Raw genomic sequence first — 12,543 nt, 5'->3', positions numbered from 1 at the left:
CGGACAATGTTGTAAGTTGTCTGAAAATGTTGTAGATTGCCTACAAATGTTATAATAGTCTGGCAGTTTTGTACATTGTCGTTTGAAATTGTCGGAAGATGTAAATTGTCTAAAAATGTTGCAGATTATCTGAAAGTATTGTAAGTTGTCTGAAAAGATTTTGGATTGTGTGGTAAGTTCTAAGTTATCTGACAATGTTCTTAGCTGTCGGACAATATTCTTAGTTGTCTAAAAGTGTTCCCAATCGTAAGTATTAATATTCGACAAAATATGGAATTAGATATTTGTTTAAATTTTGAAGTAAATCGTCTAATGAGGCTTCCAACACGGTTGTGCTAAACAGGGAAAATATAATTTTGTAGGTTTTGTGAAACTGTTTTAAAAATTATCTGAAAATGTAGTAAGTTGATTGATATAGTTGTAAGTTTTCTGCCAATGTTATATGTTCTCTAAAAACATTGTGGATTGTCCAAAAATATTATAATAGTCTGACAGTTTTGTACATTGTCATTTGAGATTGCCTGAAGATGTAAATTGTCTGTAAATGTTGCAAGTTGTCTAAAAATATTGTAAGTCAAAAGGTTATAGATTGTCTGATAACATTTTAAGTGTTCTGAAAATGTTCCAAGTTGTCTGAAAATGTTCCAAGTTGTCTGAAAATGTTCCAAGTTGTCTGAAAATGTTCCAAGTTGTCTGGCAATGTTCCAAGTTGTCTGGCAATGTTCCAAGTTGTCTGAAAGTGTTTCAAGTTGTCTGAAAGTGTTCCAAGTTGTCTGAACGTGTTCTAAGTTGCCTGAAACGTTTTAAGTTGTCAGACAATAATTTTAATAGATAAGTTCTTAGTTGTCTAACAATAATCTAAGTTGTCTGACAATGTTCTAAGTTATCTGACAATGTTCTAAGTAGTCTGAAAAAATTATGTAAGTTGTCTGACAATATTCTAAATAATCTAAAAGTGTTGCAAGTAGTCTGAAAGTGTTGCAAGTAGTCAGAAATCGTTCCAAGATGTCTGAAAGTGCTCTAAATGGGTCTGAAAGTAGTGTTTCCAGTTGTCTGAAAGTGTTCCAAGTTTTCTGAAATACTTTGAAGTTGTCTGAAAATAGTTCCAAGTTGTCTGAAATAGTTTCAAGTTATCTGAAATTGTTCCAAGTTGTCTAAACGTGCTCTTGTAAGTTGTCTGAAAGTGTTCCAAATTGTCTGACAATGTCCCAAGTCGTCTGAAAGTGTTGCAAGTCGTCTAAAAGTATTGCAAGTCGTCTAAAAGTGTTGCAAGTCGTCTAAAAGTGTTGCAAATTACCTAAAAATGTTGCAAGTAGTCAGAAATAGTTCCAAATTGTCTGAAATATTTCCTAATTGTCTGAAATAGTTGCAAGTTGTCTGAAAGTGTTTCAAGTTGTTTGAAAGTGTGCCAAGTTATCTGAAAATAGTTCCAAGTTGTCTGAAAATAGTTCCAAGTTGTCTGAAAGTGTTGCAAGTTGTCTGAAAATAATTCCAAGTTGTCTGAACATAGTTCCAAGTTGTCTGAAATTAGTTCCAAGTTGTCTGAAAATAGTTCCAAGTTGTCTGAAAATAGTTCCAAGTTGTCTAAAAATAGTTCCAAGTTGTCTGAAAATAGTTCCAAGTTGTCTGAAAATAGTTCCAAGCTGTCTGAAAGTTTTGCAAGTAGTCTGAAAGTGTTCTAAGTAGTCTGAAATTATTGTAAGTAATCTGAAATTATTGTAAGTAATCTCAAAATGTTGTAAGTAACCGGAAAATGTCGCAAGTAGTCAAAAAATATTGTACATTGTCCAACAATGTTGTAAATTGTCTAAAACTGTAGTTAATTGCCTGAAAATATTCTAAATTGTCCGAAAATGCTCTAAAAAAAATTCTAAAATGTAAAATTTCTGAAAATGTTCTAAATTATCTGAAAATGTTGCCAAGCATCTAAAAATGTAAGCTATCTCAAAATGTATTTGATTGTCTGAAAATGTTGTCAAGCGTCTGAAAGTATTGTAGAAAACTGTTATAAATTTTCTGAAAAGATATAAATCTAACTTGAACTATAGTTGATGCAACTTTTACAATAAATGTTCAGGTACATTCTCCATGCACATTTTTCTATTTCCTCCTGAACTTAATCCAATTACGAAAATCCTTATTATCTTTCCAACAGAAATCTCAAGCAGCCCAACATAAATGTCGTCCCAAGCTATCAAAGTTATCAGATCCTACCTGTTCTGGATTGTCTCCCAAAGAACCAAAAAATCTCAACAAGAACCTTTCAGTATGCAAGCAAGTTCTTCTAACCCTGAAGAATGCCCTTCGAGGAGAGGAAGAAACATGGAACGTGGAAACACAGACCAGCAAAGCAGATTCCAAGACAGAAATAACAGAAGAGGTAAGATCATCAAACTTGGCAATCTTATTAATTCTTTACATATAATTATTTTTTACCCAAGGTTCGAATAAACTGGATGACCAGCATTGTAGAATCAGCACAAGCGAATGTGACGATATAGAAAAAGGTATCTCAACAGAATCTATTGATGCTGATGTGGATGATATAATTAAAGGTATGCATTTTGCTGCAATCAGTGAAATTGATAATGATGTCGAGATGTTTCATGTGATGGGAAATTTGGAACAGAAGGCCATCAATGGGGATTGTGCAGATGCTAATGAGACTGCTGATGTTAATGTGGTAGTTACACGTAAAGATGACTAGTTGTTAACTAAGTTATAAAAATTTAAATAATGTTTCGGTAGTTTTATTATTTGTTGTAAATGACTGAGTTAATGTATAGACGTTAACCGATTTTTAAATAAATTTATAAATAAATATTTCACTTACCATTGACGGTGTATCACTGGAATTTCTTCCTGAATGAATCCTTAATGTAACATCACTGTTTGCCACAAACTGTCCTGCAAAAACAATTTGTTTATATTACTATACATCTCTTATCTTCTATATATATAAAAATAACACGGGTTTTCCTTCCTGACGAAATAACTCCAGAACGCACGAACCGATTTCGACAATTTTGCATTCGTTGGAAAGGTCTCGGGCTCCGCAAGGTTTATAGCTAAGAAAATTAGTGGTGCATGGCATCGTGCCTTAATGCAAATTGCTGGGACTTCACGCACCGTAATTAAAAATTCGAGTAATGACATTAGTGAGAATCATCATAATTATGCTTGGTCAAGTCAACGAGCAATTCTTTCCGCAAAGAATAATGATGTACACGCACTGAATTTCAGCGTTCAATCAAAAATTGCTAGCGATTTGGTGACATACCAATGATTCCGACTGGTCTTCCGTTTGACTTCAAACGATTGCAATTTCCAGTTCGCCTTGCGTTCGCAATAACAAGTCGCAAGGCCAAGGCGGTTTTTGCAGAATAAATTTCAAATAGATTATTTAGAAAATCATTGTTTTTCACATGGGCAGTTATACGTTGCCTGTTCATGAGTTGTAAAACCATCCGCTTTGTTTGTGTTAACGTCAGACCAAAAACAAAAAATGTGGTTTACCAAAGAGCACTTCAATGAAACGGATAATTTGCGGATTCACTTTCATTTACTCAAAATTAGAGAAGTTCAACTAAAAAACACTTCATTTTTGTAATCGAAATAAATTCATTACTGTTGTGTAATAAAATCAAATTTTTCCTTTTCAAATATAAGACAAACAAAAAATTTCTTCATCTTTCTCACGAATCTATCTGGTGGCGAAACGGAGTTCGTCGGGTTTGCTAGTTATTTATATAAATTATTAAAATTATTGTTCAAGATCATACAATACTTATTTTGACAAAACTTTGATGAAGATGATAAATTTGACACCAAAAAACTTGGTCAGAATAAGGTAAAGTAATTTACAACAATTGCCAGAATTATATCCATCTAACAAAGACTTATAATCATTTCTGCAGAATATTAGGTGCAATATAATAAATATCAACAAACTATGTGACCAATTAACTGAATTTCTGACCAATCTATGAATTTAGCTATTTATTTACTATCCTCGAACCTTTTCTAATGGCCTCAGCATGATTCCTAGCCACTCGATAAATCAGCAAGTACAAAACAATAACAATGCAAGCTGGTATATAGAATGATCCTGTGGCACTGAAGATCACATATCCCAATTCTTTATTAACATGACAATCTGCTCCTGTGTGATGACGATGAAAGGATCGAGGATAGTAATGACCTGGAAAAAAGAAATAAAAACATTAAGGAGGAATGATATTTTGCTAACACAATCTAGAGAGATATTTATATTATACATCAAACTGATGAGTTATAAAAGATCCTTCACTGATACTTTTAAATAAATTTTCTTCAAAATGTAGTAGAGTCATTAAAAAATCTACATTCGTGTCAATGCTTGCTAATAGTTATTTAAGCATAGTTTTGATTTCTTTAGGATTTTTTAATTATTTTTATACTATTGAAGTCGTTTCATTAAACTTTGGTTGGTTTTACTAAATTGAGTTGCAATCTCAACAATTAATTTGACAAATCAGATTTCTATATATATGAATTTACTGACCATCACTTTTGTGGTCCTTCCAACCCAAGGGTGGTCCTACAGCAATTAGAAATGATACAAGCCAAATTCCAAGAATCAATAGCCTTGTTTTTTTCTTTGTTACAAGTCTAACATAACTTAGGGGTCTTGAAACACCAATGTACCTATAAAAATGAATAACAAAAAATATTAATGAGCCATTTTTAATTGTTCGAGTACATAACATGGTACACCAAATCTAAGACATTGTTTGGCTTTTGGATTTATTGATAGTCATTGCAAATGATAATCTAATCTAGATCTAATTGGTATAACTATTGGTATGACAGAAATTCGAGATATTAATCTATTTTCACCATAGAATTTGCAAATTAAAATCCTTAGAACACAATTCTTTTACAAGATCCAAGAAATGGATCAATCATAATAGAACATTCTCATCATAATGCTGATGATAGAATGATTTTTAAGACAATTATCCAATATGGTTTTTGTCTGGACATTATTTGCTTAATTATGTCTTATTATGAATAGTCATTGGAAATATCAATCTAATCAAAATCTTATAAAATTAAAAATTCATAAAAATGCTTAGCACTGGAGAAAGTATAAGCAAAATATAAGGTTAAGGGGCGACCATTAATCACGCAAGATTAATTAGGATATAGCAAGATATTACGAGTATTTATTTTTTACCTAATTGTTTTAAAAAAATCCAAAAATTTCAAAGAAAAACTAATTACAATTTTTCTCGTGATGTTTGGTGAGAGAACGGGGTTAATTTGAATATCACCAAGGGAAAGGGGGGTCCAAAAATCCTTTAAAAAATTATCATATGATTAATAGACGCCCTCTTAGTAGTGGATGTGTTTAAAATCAACTGATGATACCATCAAAACAATAATAGAACATTGTTATCATGATGCTGATGATGGAATGCTCATCAAGAAAATTGTTTGAATATATTTTTATCTTCTTATATATAAAATGATTCGCAAAATGTGGTAAGCGCATAACTCAACAACGCCTGGACCAATTTGGCCAATTCTTTTGTTAAAATGTTCGTTGAAGTCCAAGGATGGTTCTTACAGGAAGAAAAAATCGAATAATTGCAGGGAAAACCCTAAAAACAGCCCTTTTCTTTATCTCATACATCCTCCTTAACGATTATTCGATTTTGATAAATCTTTCTGAAGTTTGTTAAGGAAATTTTCTAGAATGTATGTGATTATAAAGTACTGGGATGTATGTGCAATATTGTGGAAATAAGTGGAAAAAATGGCAAAAAGCGACATGTCATTGTTTGCATTGAAAATAAATGAAAACTATCATCTGCCAAAAATTTCAATTTCCTTATGAACCTAGACAATATTAGAATATGTATAATAAATTTAAGATTATGAATAAGAAAAATGATATGTCTACATTATTATTGCCGAAAGGCAGCTGAGATGTCCCAAAAATTAAATTAATATAAAATGTATGGCAGATTGAATGATACACATATGAACAGGATTTAACAAATTAATTCACTTAAAATATGAAATTAAGAATTAATCAGGGCCGGTCCTACCTTTAATGCGATGCATGCGAAAAATACGAGCGCACGCCTTAGGGGGCGCCAACACAAGTTTGGGATATTAAAATTTCTTTATATAAATCATTTCTTTACATCTTATACTAATCCTTCCACAATATTTTTAAAATTCGTAAAAATTTCACTTTATAACAACAAATGGGAAAGTAAAGATGAATACATACAATTCGGCCCTCACGATATCGATTAGGAGAAGTTTAAGATGCAATTTTGAACATCTTAAATAATAAAAAATTAAATTAATTCAATCCAACATGAAGTATCAGTGTAATGTTATGGTTATGGTTATGTCATACCGTTTAAAAGACTTCAATTTCCAATATAGTGTGGGAATTAGGACTCATCATTTTATTTAAAGCAGTTATACATTTAACATCGCTGATGTTATAAATGTATATGCGATTTGGCGTGAAGAGTAATTTAAAAAACAATAATTATTATTTTCAGGTGAACGGTAAATATTCGTATATCATATTAAAAAATTGTAGACATGAGTACAGAACAACTCTGTCGGGTCATCTTGTACCTAATAATAATATTAAAGTAGTCCATAACATACCTGTCGACAGCAACTGCACACAAAGAAATAATACTGGCAGTACAACTGAGAACATCCAGAGTTGTCCAGAAACTGCACAAGACTTCCCCCATGTACCTAAACAAACCATAATAAAAAATCCTTCCTGAACCAGTTTCATTGTAGTTTTTTCCTACTTACCAATCTTTAGCAATTTCTCTAGCACAAGACAAGGGCAAAACAAAAAGCCCCAGAACTAAATCAGCTAAAGCAATACTGGCAATCAAATAATGCGAAGGAGGAGGCTTGTAGGTGCTCTCTTGAGGACACAATTTGCAGAAACTCCGACAACTACCCTGAAAAACCGACAGGACCACCAGGGCGTTCCCGAAGACTGTTGCCAAAACCAGGCAACACAAACCTGAAAAAAAGACAGATTAATATTAATTGATTAATTAATTAACCTATCTATTACCTTACCGATTATTTCCAGGATAATAAATGGATTATCCTGGATCCTTTTTTCGACAGATTCACGAAAACTGATATCAGGCAGTGTTGATAGATTTTGGATAAGTTCACAATTTATTTTGTTATAAAAACAAGCACTGGTGTTTAGGAATAAATTATACTGTTTATTGGATTCTATAAAAGCACTTTCGTTAAAGAATAAAAAGGTGTTGTTGTTAAAATACACTCCTGTCATCTTTATAAAAAATTGAAAGAAAGCTGATGTAAAAATGTCCTTTTTGTAAGTTCTGAGAAGATAATTGTATTAAAATTATTATACTTTAATAGAATTCTTAATAATTTAACAGGTCGTTAAGCGTATGTCGCTTGTAGATAATGCTCGTAGCAAAAGGGTGAAAATTTAAGATTCTCTTAAGAATTCCTCTACAATAAACACAAAAATTCGTACTAAATTTCGCCAATATAATTATGATTTTTTTTACAATTTCTTTCTACAAATTAATTTTTTGTACAACCCTGGCGAATAAAATATTTAAATACCACCGTATTATAGATTATTATGGATTATTTTATAAAATCTAGTAATTTAACGATAGCTACTATTTAGATACTTTTTAATATATAAATATAAGAAAAAGTGCACTTTTTTTATATTTTTGAAGAAACGGTTCGTCCGATCGTCTTTCAAATTTAATCAAAATAACTTCTTATCCAGTTCCATCAAATAGCTTTAAATTTTTGAAGTCGTTTTTGAAAAAAAGTCGAGGGAAGTACTTTTTCTTTGACAAACGATTCAGAATGACTTGAGACTTTGAAAATCATAACTATAAAATTAGCAAATTATAGTCATTAGTAGATGAATCAAAATTAGAAAACAGACTTCTTGCAAAAGTTGAAAATAATGAGTAATGGAAAATTTTTAAACATAAAAAAATAATGTCCCTTTTCAATAAACTCCTGCAAACGTAATATTAGTTCTAGAATATTATAAATTAATTATATAACACCTTTAACAATATAGTTTGATTCAAAACTAGTACGTTTATAAAATTCGTGTAAATATAAAACTTCGAAAAACATAGACGTCCTTGATAACAAAATCATACATTCTTGTACGGAATACTCACAATTAATAAACATATATTGTAATAAAATAATAAATAACACATTAACTACTAATTTAATTAATAATTCACACTAATTTAACTAATAATTGACTATTTTTAAAATAACTTATAAAGTATTAAAAACACCAAACGTATAAAATTAATAACATTTGAGTCATTACTTTTGTTTACATCTTTTTTACTAAAACTACATCAATTATTATTAATTTTTAAATTTATGTTGCATTGTGACTTATTAATAATTTTATTTAATTCACTATAAGATATTAGTTATGTAATTTTATTTTATATTAGTATTCACAAATCTTTGGTTAATGAAGCTAAATAAAATTTATATCATTAATTTTGTTACAAAAAGAACTTTATAATTCATTTGTCATCACTTCATTATTAGAAATTTTTAAATTTACTTCGAACTATATTTTATTTTACTACGTCATTATACTGTAACTTTATTTAAAATATTTTTAGTTATGTAATTTTATTTATTTTGTTGATGTATTTCCGACCGACGACAAAGACTTTATGATTCCAGGTCGAAAAACAGGATTCGAATGAACCTTACAGGTTGCAAAAATTATACATTTTTTGCGCACATTTTATGCGCAATTATATAAATACTTTTGAATCCCGTTAAGACGACCGTGCTCGATACGACTTCTCGCTTAATACGCCAATTTTTGCCTGCCTTTGTACTTTGTGTATAATATATACCTTATATACAAAATTCTTCTGTAATGATGTATGTAAATATACTCCTCCTAAACGATTATTCGGATTTTGATAAATCTTTCTGAAGTTTGTTAAGGGATTTTTTTAGGATGTATGTGATTATAGAAATATAGTTAGATTGTACAAATAAATAGATAAAATTGCAAAAAACGACATGTCATTGTTTGATATTGAAAATATTTGAGGCGTTGTTTGGCATTGAAAATAAATGAAAACTGCCATCTGCCAAAAATTTCAATTTACTTATGAGCCTAGACAATATTAGAATATATATAATAAATTCATGATTATGAATAAGAAAAATGAAATATCTACATTATTATTGCCAAAAAGCAGCTGAGATGTGCCAGAAATTAAAATAATATAAGATACAGTATATGTATGGCAGATTGAATGATACACATATGAACAGAGAATATGACGAATTATTTCACTTAAAATATGAAATTAAGTAATAATCTGGGTCGGTCCTATCTTGAATGCGACGCATGCGAAAAATACGAGCGCACGCGTTAGGGGGCGCCAACACAAGATTTGGATATGAAATTTTCAATATAGTTTTTTTTTTTCAATATAATTCAAGACAGAAAAAAATTGGCATGCGGGGGCGCTGAGGACCCCAGGAGCGCCCCTGGTGATAATGTATATTAAATTATTACTAAGAAAAATGTAAGTTAGATATTATAGTTGAAGAGTAATTTAAAAAACAATAATTATTATTTTAAGGTAAACGGTAAAGATTAGTATAGGATAAAAAATTGTAGACGTGGGTACAGGAAATCGTTTTCTACTATATATATTGTCCCTATATTGCATAATAAGCTTTCTCGCATAATACGCGTTATTTATGTAACTGTTCAAAAGGCAACCCATTGGTTGACCTAATCCCTAATTATTTTCATATTAGTAACAGCAATCAAAACTTAAAACATATGAGCAATTATGGCTTTAGAGTTGGCAACCCAACGGTTGACTAATTGAAAGATGATATTTATTTTATTAAAGTCAAATGTATATAACTGTTTATAATTAATATTACTTTAATTATTTTTAAAATATTCTATAATATTATTAATCATCGATAATTCATAAAATTACAATAAATTATCAATTAGTTATCGATTACCAAGAACGATCCTATGTTTTTCAAGTTTTCCTAAAAATATTATTAATGTCGAATTATTATTAATATAATGAGTGTGTTGATTTATTATTTCACTTCGGAAATTATCATGAATCGTTTTTATTGATAAAACTTTTAATCTATTGTGTATGAATAGGCATTCCGTATACGAACACATCGACGGGCGCAGCCGGACAGGGCCGAACGAGGGAAATAATAAATTAGGTGTAGGTGGCGAAAGGAGAAAAAATGGCTCGTCCACACACATACATACACACACACTTGTTGCAAAATTAGGTCGCATTCGATTCAGAATGACTTGAAACGTCGAGAATAAATAAAATTAGCAAATAGGGTTTTTTTTAGCAAAAATATAAACTTCTCCTTCGAGATGTTAACTAAGTGTAAGTGGCAATTTGCCTTAAGGCAAGTTGCATAAACTTTCCCTGAAACGTGTAAATAGTCGACTAAATCAATAAGAAATCAGATTTCATATTTTTTCAAATAGCAACAATTTTTTTTTATTATAGCAAGGGGCGCTGTGCAAAAAAGTTTGGAAAACATTACAAGATTAGGCTAGTTTAGTCGTTAAATTATAATAAAATCTCAAAAAATTATCACACAAAGTTCTCAGAATATTAAGTCAGTAAGGTTAGTTTTTGTGAAACTTACTTAAGTTTACTTAAGTCAGTAAGGTTAGTTTTTGTGAAACTTGTTTTTTTCAAGATAATTACTAAGTCAGTAATGTTACTTTTTTGTAACAAGTTTTTAGAAAAATGCTTAATCAGTAAGGATAATTTTTTGAAACTGGTTTTAAAAAAATACTAAGTCAGTAAGGTGAGTTTTTGGGAAACTAGTTTTTAAAAAAATACTAAGTCAGTAAGGTAAGATTTTGGGGAACCAGTTGTTAAAAAATTACTAAGTCAGTAAGGTTAGGTTTTTGTAACTAGTTTTCGAGAAAAATGTTCCGCACGTGTACTTACATATAAAGATATTTTTGCGTAATTTATATGAACGAAATCGCAAGATACGTTATTAATTTTTATTTCAGAGATATACGAGGATACTGTTCAAAAAGTACCCGGAATTTTCGTTTTTTCAAAAAAATATTTATTTATTCGTCTACATTAATGTGGTCCCCTTCAAAGTAGTCCCCCTCAGATATAATACACTTATGCCAGCGTTTTTTCCAATTTTCGAAGCACCCTTGATATTCATTTTTTGATATGTCCTTGAGCACTCTCAGCGATTTTCTTCGATCGAGGAAAACCGCCGTCCTTTCATGGGTCTCTTCAACTTTGGGAATAGAAAAAGTCACACGGAGCCATATCTGGTGAATTTTTGCACTTTGCAACACTTTATTTCATTTTTTACGCAAAATTTAATACAAATTCTTTGACTTTTCAATTCTTCCATTGTAAAAATCGCCGAGCTCAGAAAAACACGTCGAACCTTAGCGACTACCACAGACAAAGTGAACAGTGAATATAGCTGAAAATTTCATCATACTTTAGGGGCATGTATACCAACACAATAAAAAAAAAATTTTGACAATCAGACACTCCAGACCCGCGAAATTTAATTATTAGTAATTCCGGGTACTTTTTGAACACACCTCGTATATAGGCTATATTGAAACACAAAACATCTTACCTCGTATCAAATATATTATCACAATTGACTTCAAAGTTTTCTTTTGCCTGTAGATAAAACTAATAATTATAAAGGTATTGTAACTATTTATTTATTAATTGAGCGTAAATAACACGAATTATGTACACATAAAAATTTAACAACTTGAATTATTGTAAATGAAACGTCAAATTCAAATACAAAATGGCCGGTTGTTGAACAAAACCCCAACAAATAAATATTTTTGATACAAAAATTTCAATATTTCTAATCTTGTATATACATATATTAAATACCAATACGTTTTCATATATGTTTATAATCAATAAAACAGCTTTATCAACGAGTTTAATGTAAATTTGACTTACCATTAGTTGATGCATCTCAGGAATTCTTTCAAAAATGCTCTCACTACACAATTTTTATTGATAATTACGACAGAGTTATTAAATAAGACTAAAAGTTAAGAATTAACAAAATACACGTCCACAATCACCGTATTTTTATTAAAAATCATAAATTAAACTCTCACAAACTATGTACATCCGACATTTTGATTTTAAAGCGTCAGTTCAGTTTTAAACAATCTTCACAGTTGTGTCTGCGCAGGTGCACCAACATTAAGCTTGTATCTGCAAATATTGTTAATCAATTTTATTAATTTATATTCATAATAAAAGTAAAAATATATTGATATTAAACTATAAAAACATAAATATATTTAATTTATATACACAATATAAGAAATAATAAAAATGTTGAGTTCAAAATATTTATTTGCATTGTTGGCGTTTTGTCCAACAGTCGGCCATTTTGTATTTG

At 30.1% G+C, this 12,543-nt stretch overlaps 1 protein-coding gene across 1 annotated transcript in view; it reads right to left on the bottom strand.

The window, feature by feature from the left end:
- The window catches only part of LOC113388597 (dopamine receptor 4-like), a 46,341-nt gene extending 38,999 nt beyond the window's left edge, over window positions 1-7,342 (bottom strand). Inside the window, exons 1-6 of the mRNA XM_026625966.1 lie at window positions 7,117-7,342; window positions 6,838-7,057; window positions 6,679-6,774; window positions 4,544-4,686; window positions 4,019-4,201; window positions 2,834-2,907 (exon numbers count right to left, since the gene is read on the bottom strand). Of these exons, the coding sequence (XP_026481751.1) occupies window positions 2,834-2,907; window positions 4,019-4,201; window positions 4,544-4,686; window positions 6,679-6,774; window positions 6,838-7,057; window positions 7,117-7,342 (942 nt within the window). The remainder of the gene's footprint in view (window positions 1-2,833; window positions 2,908-4,018; window positions 4,202-4,543; window positions 4,687-6,678; window positions 6,775-6,837; window positions 7,058-7,116) is intronic.
- Window positions 7,343-12,543: the final 5,201 nt, after the last annotated feature.

The sequence above is a fragment of the Ctenocephalides felis genome, unplaced genomic scaffold (genome assembly GCF_003426905.1).
Source record: "Ctenocephalides felis isolate EL2017-DRISC unplaced genomic scaffold, ASM342690v1 CF-g0.4_SCAFFOLD_03572, whole genome shotgun sequence".
Taxonomy (NCBI): domain Eukaryota; kingdom Metazoa; phylum Arthropoda; class Insecta; order Siphonaptera; family Pulicidae; genus Ctenocephalides; species Ctenocephalides felis.
Note: the sequence above shows the minus strand (reverse complement) of the source record. Positions and strands in the feature narration are given on the sequence as shown.